Consider the following 9342-nt stretch of genomic DNA (forward strand, 5'->3'; position numbering starts at 1 on the left):
GCCCCCCCCCCCCCCCCCCCCCCCCCAAAAAAAAGATATTTTGGTGATATTTCAATACAGTAATTACCACATCCAGTAATGGACAATGAACAAACCAATCACTTAATACATTGTTTTTTCAAGTTTCTAGTAGCTGAAAGGAAGATTTGCAAACTTCTGTTTTTCTCACCTTCTCATATTAAAGCTTGCCACTTTCCATGGATGCAACTGCTTTTCAGTACCTGTAATGCTAAGAGATTAATGCCCCTGTCTTTATTTAAAAAAAATCTATTCAAGTAACTTTCTTGTAAGTAAACACTCACCTTTACAAATTTAAGGTCTACAGTGGAGAATTAGCATTACACAAAGAACATCTGAAGCAATTCCACAACACCAGGCTACATTTAGATGAAGTTATGACTGCAGTCACATGGATCTTTGAAACATTGATTTAAATAGGATGAGAAGATGAAGTAACTGACTAGAAAAGGTGTCATTGCAATTTTGTTAGACATTTTAATGTGAACTTGGTTGTAAAATAGTGATTTTTAAAATGCCATGGTGATTTCACAGACAACAACAGCAGGTACTGGGAAGAAAAGGTCTCAAACATAAACACCCAATGTATCATTGGGGATTTGTTTAAGAAAAAAGACCAAATTAATAGAATTATGGATCCAGGGGGGAGCTGTTTCCAACTTATGTAAGCAGGCATTTGCTAAAGAGATTAAAGCTTTATGCTAACCCGATGGTAACATACAAGTTTTTGAAATGGTTTCAAGCAGCAAATTCAACATTAAATAGAAATTATCTCCATGTCTAGTACATTCTTTCAGAACAAACAAAACTTATCTGGTGACTTAAGGTAAGAACTCAAGTCTCCCACCATAGAAGACAGCATCAAACCACTGCTGCCTAACCTGTTTTGCTTCTTAGAACTCTTTTTCTTACTTTAAATTAATACATGTTAGTTCAAAATGGCAAACTAGTGCCAAGGGGTTCACTGGGGGGCTGCGATATGTTCAGGTTTCTGGACTGAAACAGGCAGAGAAGGGTCACCATGTTTCTAACTGTGGCAAAGTGTTGTCTTTTTCCCTTAGAAAATGGAGGAAAAAGGTGCATATTCCTGGAGATAAAAAAATCCCCATACTTATCAGTTTTAAGAAATTGCATCAAACCCAAATCCATCCATGAAATGGATGTTTGTAAAAACTAAATTATTTATTTCTTAAAGAACAAAGGTGTTTGGGGGGCTGGAAGGAATCCCAGCTTGAAATAGTGAAAGATTATTGAATGAGGGCATTCTCTAGTATTTTGCAAATATAGTTGTAGAGAAAGAGACATACTTACAAGTTACTTACAGACTTGTCAACAGGAATTTTTATCCCCTTTACTTTGTAAATATGTTTAACTTCTTCAGCTGTTCCTTCTCTCAGAAACATGAAGTATTGCCAGTACACACTGCAATAACAGTGTTTCATTTGTTGCCAGACACAAAAATGATACAAATGGAGAGACAGAGACAAGAATTTACACTGAGGGTGCAAAGTGCCACTTCAAATCTCTTCCATGGTAAGCCTTTTAGCAAAGTGAAAGTACTTTTTCTTTTAATGTTACTCACTGCAATCTTTGCCCTTCCTGGTTAGATGAGACTCTAAGCATTTATCCAGATTTGAAAGAGTTTGCTCATAGAATGTGAAGACATTAAGAGAAGTCAGCATACCACAAAGCCAGCCTGGTGACTCAGTAGGAGGGACAGCAGTTATCTAACACCAGCCTAGGCAGCCCTCCTGTTCAGAGATCTCTGCTTTGGATGAAAATGACTGTTTTGGCGTTATTACCTGCAGAGGCAAACAACTTGTAAACCTCAACATCCAATTTGCTTGATCCAATGAAAATTTCCTGTTTCTAATGGTGTTACTATCCAGAATTCCTCTCAGATGATTTGGTTGCATAAACAAAGGCTACCTTGTGCAAATTTATTTTCAAATAACTTCTTTTAGTAGTGACCTAATTTCTTCTGAAAGAATGAGCCTACTCCCAAATGCTTAAGGTGAACTAAGACAAAAGGATTCTTACAAAGGCATGTTCTCAGCATATCCTCTTTCAAAGACATTAGGAATGTCATATTTATGAGTGCAGTCATACATCAAAACAGTGATATGTCTCTGCCATTAGAAATGGCAGGAAAAACCACCACTCAACTCTAATACAGAACTGTGCCTTGCAGAGATCTCAAAGGATGTTAGAAATCAGATAGCTGGCATCTTAGAAAGCTGGCAACAGAGCACAGAGAAATCCTGTAACTTGCCAGTTAGCTGTAGAACTGAAAAAAGAATGAATTTGGAATACAGTAGGACCAGCCCAAAGTAATAGAATCATATCAGATTATAGGACCACCTCCAAAAATAGGTTAAACCCCATATGAAATTAATCAGTAAAATCATGGGCTGTCCAATTGGAAGCCACATCAGAAATATTAACTTTGTGTGGTAAAAAATCTACTTCTGACACTTCTGTCTACAACTGTTAACTAAAAACTTGAACTCTAGATAAGCTACCAGTTGTTTATGGAGGTAATATGCTGCAAATTTACCTTTCAAGAAGTGCACAGGAGGCAGATGAAACTATAGTTCTGAGATTTAATAACAGATTTATTTTTCTGGTTTAAACCTGTCTTTATGTTTTATTTCCAATTGCTTTTTACTTTATTTTTACAAGAACAATGTGGTTTATTACATACTTACACAACAGGTCCATAACAGCTCTTTTTAGCTTTAGTTAGGAGGGTTTATTTCCTTCTTGCTTCACATTTGATAGTTTATATGATCACCTCTGAGATGCCCTATAATAAAGAGATGGGTCAATGAAAATGAATTTGGAGGAAAACAGGTAATAAATTCTAAAGAAACAAAAAGCAGACATGAACAACATGAACACAATAAAGGTATCTGCAGTCATGAGTAAAACTGATTCAGGGAGCAGGGTTAGGGTGCTCTTTTTCTTCTGACTGCAACAGCAGTGACCATTAAATGTTAACTAACCTCTGTGAACAATATTCCACTTCCTTGAACAATGCAGGTTCTCTTAGCACAAGATGCAAACCAAATCGTTAAATCTGTAAATTACTACCTCCTAGTCCACAATGGCTAATCCTAACAAAAACCACTCTAGATTACAGAAAAGACAAAGTTCACATCTCCCAGTACACTCTTACTAAAGTGCTTTGTAGCATTCTCCTACTTTCCTCCCCACCCCAAAATTATGACTACAGAAAAGCAAACCCAGGTCAGTAGGACTTTGACTGAAATCCTACCCTCTAAGCTGCCAAGATCCTTAAACCCAAGTATCTGTAACACTCTCCTCTAACTCACTGTGCCCAGTCATCGTGCAGAGGTACATAATGATCCTGATTAAACTTGTCTTCTGGAAATTCATCATAAATTCTTCCTCCTCTGCACTTTAAATTTGTGCCTCTCTGATAACATTTGAAGTCCGGTATTGACATCTTTGACTGAGCAAACAGCTTACATCAGATAACATCCTGGTTTGCACACCTATGGAATTGACAAAATCCTTTTTCTTGGAAACCATGTTTAAACAGGCAGTCATCCACAGCCAGTTCAGCACTGGTATTTACTCTTCCCTTCAATTTCTTTAAGTTAATCTACTTTCTAAATAGAAACATCTATTACAGTTCAATGTCAAGGTGCAAAGATATATTTTACTTTCTGTCTCCTGCTGAGATGTGGAAGCAATTGTGATCTTTCTAAATAAAATCAACAATTAAATAAATAAACAGAACACTACAGGCAAACAAGAACCAAATAGGCAGCAGCAAGTGTGCTGATGCTCTAGCAAGTGAAATTATGTGTCTTCCACTGGATATTACAAGTTTAGTACAACAGAAGTGCAGCTGAGACTTTTAGCTGTAAATTCAATCTTCCAAGACCACAAAGTACATTAATCACATGAACTTTGCAGGATTATCTGAAATTCAAACACAAAAAAAATAGCAAGTGGCAAGAAAGTTATGGAGAAAAGCAACAAAAAGCAGAAAGAACATTGGCACCAGACTACCTTAACTTCCCTTTGCTCCTTGCTCCTTCCATGAACTGAAACAACCTCCACAGAAGGAGTAGATCCAGCACCTGGACAAACACCATCCCAGAAAAATGGTTAAAGTCTGGAGCAACAGGACAAGGGGGAATGCCTTCAAGCTGAGAGAAGGTAGGTTTAGATAATAGGAAGAAATTCTTCCTTGTGAGGGTGATGAGACAGTAGAAGAGGTTGCCCAGAGAAGCTGTGGCTGTCCCATTCCTGGAATTGCTCAAGGCCAAATTGGACAGGGCTTGGAGCAACCTGAGATAGCAGAAAGTGTCCCTGCTCATAGCAGGGGGGGTGGAACGAGATCATCCTTAAGGTCCCTTCGAACCGTGGCCATTCTATGATTCTAATGCACACTTAAATGGAACAAAATAAAAGATAAAATTATTTGCATTAGGAGAGTCAAAAGGCTACAGAGAATTCAAAATGGAGAAGTCTGTCTAGAGACAGGAAGAGATTACAAGCATTTGGAGGTCAGAAGAACAAATTTTTATACTTGTATGGGTTGAAATTCAGTTACCACATGATTGTTAGAGAATAAAAAAAGTTGAAACCTAGGAGATTGACTCTGATGTAGAACAAGAGAAGACAGATACGCATTTGCATCCCTTGAGTTAAAAACAGATACTTATTGTGCAATTGAAATAAGAGCAACTTGTCTGCTCTTTTAGTTTCAAAAATGGTTACTTACCAATCTGCAGTGTGCAGCCAAGGGCACGTAGCAGAACTATTTATAGACAGAAAGCTGCAGTCACAAACACACAAACATGCTGCCCAGCAGGAGCTGCTAAGCTTTTGCTGATGTACTCCTCCATCATTCTGTAACAGACATTTCTTGCAATAGCTAGCAGTGCAACCACAGTTACCCTGCAACTGAAAGACTTTTAAATTAGCAACATTTCCTTAAACACACTTAGAAAATGTTGGGGAATATGGTATGTTAATGCTAGTTTTTACCAAAGTTTTCCAATGATCACTCTTTCAAAAGTTTTTAAATAAAAGTTTATTACAGAAATTATTTTGAGCAAAAAAAAAAAAGACAACAGTATCTCTTGTAATTAAAAAAAAGGTAACATTATATTCATGCCCTATAAGGTGAAATGAAGAAATGCTACAGGTATTTCTTCCACTGTCATTCTGTGATGCTTTCTAGTATGGATTGACTCATATCTGCATCACAGGAATTGAATATGATCAGTCCCTTTCCATGCTTCTCTCCAGAAAGTGCTGCACATTAACAGAAAATATTGCAGACAAACCACAGGTCTATTCATTCTGCAGTATTGGAACCAGTGTCTAGGAAAGAAAAGAGAAAATGAGACAAATACACACCCCGACTGAAAACAGAGAACCAAGAACTTTGGATACTCTAGTATCTTCCCCAAGTTCTAAAGTGTTCCCCAGGCATTTCAGAAAATGTTCTGTACCTACCCTATTGTCTCTACTGCTCTCAATGCCATGCATGAACTGCTTGTGCTGTTTCACCTCACTTAGCAACACTGAGAAGAGCCAGCACAAAACTCCAGAGATGTATTAATATTAAAAATACTAATACATTTATTAGTATTTGCTCTAACATGTAACAATACACAAACCCTTTACTGCAGTCACCCACAAGCACATCTGGCCATTATCTACTAAGGAAAAATGTTTCTTCAAATCCAGCACCATAAGCTCTGGTGGAGTGTGGGCTGTAGCTTATCATGTATTTTGAAAGAGGTACAAGAATGAGCATGATCTTCATAAAGCAACTCAGACCAATTCTCTGTTCTGACCTTTTATCAGAATCACCAATTAATGCCAGTGCAGTTTTTGATACACTACCATTACTACTTTCTTGTTTTTAAAGTTGTGGAAAAAGTACATAACTCAAATATGGACAACAACAAGCCAGTGTTTAGTACTGTTCCTTCAAAAAGTCAGCTTCTCGTGGGAAAAAAAAAAAAAGGTTGTAATGTTAATAGCAACTTAAGTCAGCCAGTTGTTTAAATCTTATCTGCACAATTTATCAGGAATGAAAACGATTAATATTTGGAACGTAAGGTTTCCTCCACTAGCTATAATAAGCACACAAAAACCAAGCAGTAAGATTATATGCTTGGCTAATACCAGAAGCTGAGAAAACAATAAATTCTGTCAAATCTTTAGAACTACAACTTGAAGGGACTATTGTAAGCATGCCAGGGTCAGGAAGCCATGAAGAACCTGTTTCAGAGGTCTATGGTGCATTTAAATAAAGGCTTTTCCATGCTCAGTTCCTGCTTTTAGCATCACTCTCTGAGGATGAAACAAGCAGCACCATTTCACACAGCTTTAGCAATACTCTGCCAAATTGATGGTTTTAAAAGTTATAAAGCAGCTTGCCACAAAAGTCACTGAATTACTTTTTCCAGTAAAGAATCTCAAGGGACATGGACAAAAGTAATCCAGTCAAGCAGATATGGATTGCAAACTCCCACAAGCAGCGTACAAACAGAGGGGCTGTTAGGCAACAAATACGTCTTATGACTTGCAAATGCACGCAAAAGCTTTCCATGGGTTTGTGTCTCCAGAGAATGACTGCTTAGACACTTTTCTCAGACAATTCCTTGCTCAGACAGTTGAAGCACTCTTCAGATTCAGTAAAACATGGTGCTATCCCAACAAATAGGTTAGTACCAGAAAACTCACCAGACAGAAAATAAAGATTACTTCTGACTTTCTAATTGCTCTAGTATTACGTACTTCCCAGCCACAGGTGCACAGCAGTCCCTAACACGGTTCTACCTCAGTGCCTATGAGTCAGGGAAGCATTTAGCTGGCTTTTGTTTCATCTCTCATCAGATGTTGTAAAAGGGAATACAGAGTCCTACTTCCGTCTAAGTCATACAGTCAACCTGGCTTTAGTAAGACACTCAGTCAAAGCTCCCTAAAAACAATCAAGACTCGTGTCTCAGCCTATTTATATCATTTTCATACTTACTTTTTCCATCACATGCTACGATTTTCACTTTATCCACTTTCACAAGTTCGGTGACCTCCCTAAATTCCACGTCATTCAGTACAAACGTCCATACATTGTCACAGAACCTGTATGTGTTCAGAGACCCCTAGAAAGAGATAAGAGACATGTGCTATAGGACACATCTCAAAAGCAACAGAAAATATGATGAGTATCTACTGAACCCTGTCCCTTCTAGAACAGATTGCTACAAAGCCAACAGTGGACCTGAATGCATACAAACTGGCAAGCAAGCAATTCTGAGGAAAACTGGAGTTTAAATGCCCTCCAGTGGCTGAAATTCTCAAGACCACAGAGTGACATTACAGGATATCCAAGGGGAGGCTCCTCAAGTAGGTAAAGAAGTTTTACAATTTTTTCAATGTATACAACGGATCAGTAGCAGGAAACATTTCTTAAAACATTGGGCCATTAGAAAAGTCAGATACAGCAGTGATCATAATATGTGAATTTTGCAACTGCTTAAACAAAGTGGTAGCTTAAATAAAAAAATCACTACAAAACTGACATATGTGACATAAAGGGGTATCCCTCCTATTTGATGTATTACTGAGGATGTCGATATGGAAAACTTCTGACCTTCACTTTTACATATTTTAAATTGACGTTCTTGAACTTAGAACTTAAGCTCCAGGTAACATTTTTAAAATTTACCCACTAAATACATGCTAAACTGTTTTTTATACCATGCTACATATGCAAAGTAATTTAAGTGTGCTAGAGAAAGTATGCATTTTTAACATCTCTATATTGCTTAAAAATCTAGTCTTTTAGGAACCCACATTGTGAATGTGTTCTACATAGACTGTAGAGAAGTATCACAACAACAGTTAACATGAAGCTGGGTTTTGTGGGTTTTTTTTCCTTAACATTACATTCAAGTTGACATTTAACAACTTGCTGGCTATCTAACATTAATTAGGGTGGCTGACTGGGAACACCCCCCAACTTGTTTTTCTACGATACCTACAGAAAACAGCTACAAAATGATCCAGTGAAAGGGTGGATCTAAAACTCTCTAGTCTCTCTTCACATTACTCATGTGGCTGAAAATCTGGCCTCATCTCACTTTTGCTAGGGACAGCTGTGAGAAGCAGAAGTCTCCCTCCTCATCTGCAAGACACTGAGGATGCCAATGTTATCCACCAAAAAAGCAATTCCCTCTTCCCTGCTGATTTCTGCATTCATTCAAAAGATCTCTGGCAGAACAAGGTAACAAGCCCTACAGCTGCATACAGAATACACACGTAAACAGTCATTATTAGAGCCAAAATGAACCCTCTTAAATTCTTGCTTAGAGCACATAGCTTTAAATGCCATTCTGCATCAACACTTAGTTGCTGTATCTCATGTAAAACTTTAAGATATCATTTCCTTACCCTGAAATTAACTCTGTTCCTGACTCGCTGTGCCAGTGCTGAATTTATAGCTTTATCAAACTGAAGTAGCACCTGAAGGGCCAACTGAGGTGTGATTTGCTGTGACTGAAGTAGTTGAAAAGAAAACAAAACAAGTTTTGAGTTGTTTCAAAGTAAGCTCAAACATGCAGCAGAAGTTAAAAACATCAAAAAGTTCACTTCAATGAAGCAGATCTCTAGAAGAACACTCTACAAAAAATTATGTTCCTGTATTTATTTCCATTTTTATATTTCAATCCTGTATTACACAAAGATCTCTTTTAATAAATATTTACTGGAAATAACTAGAGGAACAGCAAATTGACTCCAATGTTCCAGTTAATCTGGCTGTTAATTTACATAAGACTATGCCACCTACATAAAACACTTTCCTTTACCCAGAATACAAAGCAAAAAACATCACAAGTGAACGGTGCACCAAGCCCTTGTGATCTCAGTCAGGAAGTTTCCCAAACCTTGGCCATAAGTACCCTGACACAGGAACAACAAAGCCGTTTGGACAAAAACTTCTGTCTTTATTAAGCTACTCGCCCAGACCCCAGGCCCCGACCTGTATGAGCTCATCCAGACTCTCCTGAAGGCTGTTGCCCAGCGTGGTGTTCCTATACAGTTGGTACGCCATGGCTCCCTGCGAGGGCTGGACACGTCCTGCTCATCCACGGCTGCGCGCCTGGGCTGTCCTCGCTCTCATCGAAAACAAACAAAGGTAACAATAAAACCCCGCACGCCCCACGGCCCGGTCCGCCGGGCACGCACAGTACAGAGAGCACCCCACAACACCGCCCGACCCTCCGGCGCGCTCCCGGCGCCGCACAACCGAGAGCCCGGCCCGGCTCC

At 38.5% G+C, this 9342-nt stretch overlaps 1 protein-coding gene across 1 annotated transcript; it reads right to left on the reverse strand.

The window, feature by feature from the left end:
- Positions 1 to 5069: 5069 nt before the first annotated feature.
- Positions 5070 to 9338, reverse strand: GTF2A2 (general transcription factor IIA subunit 2). The gene is made up of 4 exons (XM_005425857.2): positions 9056 to 9338; positions 8467 to 8571; positions 7049 to 7175; positions 5070 to 5382 (listed from the first exon to the last, which is right to left on the reverse strand). Exons 1-4 carry the CDS (start codon positions 9125 to 9127, stop codon positions 5357 to 5359), a joined length of 330 nt encoding a protein of 109 aa, XP_005425914.1. The 5' UTR covers positions 9128 to 9338; the 3' UTR covers positions 5070 to 5356.
- Positions 9339 to 9342: the final 4 nt, after the last annotated feature.

The sequence above is a fragment of the Geospiza fortis genome, unplaced genomic scaffold (genome assembly GCF_000277835.1).
Source record: "Geospiza fortis unplaced genomic scaffold, GeoFor_1.0 scaffold317, whole genome shotgun sequence".
NCBI lineage: Eukaryota > Metazoa > Chordata > Aves > Passeriformes > Thraupidae > Geospiza > Geospiza fortis.

Coding starts and splice junctions, on each gene's coding strand:
- GTF2A2 (XM_005425857.2), bottom strand. CDS start 9,127: ATGGCGTACCAACTGTATAGGAACACCACGCTGGGCAACAGCCTTCAG. Junction 7,176..8,466: donor GGAACAGAGTTAATTTCAGG/GTAAGGAAATGA, acceptor ATCTCTTTCTAG/GGGTCTCTGAACACATACAG. Junction 5,383..7,048: donor CGTAGCATGTGATGGAAAAA/GTAAGTATGAAA, acceptor TTTCTTTCCTAG/ACACTGGTTCCAATACTGCA.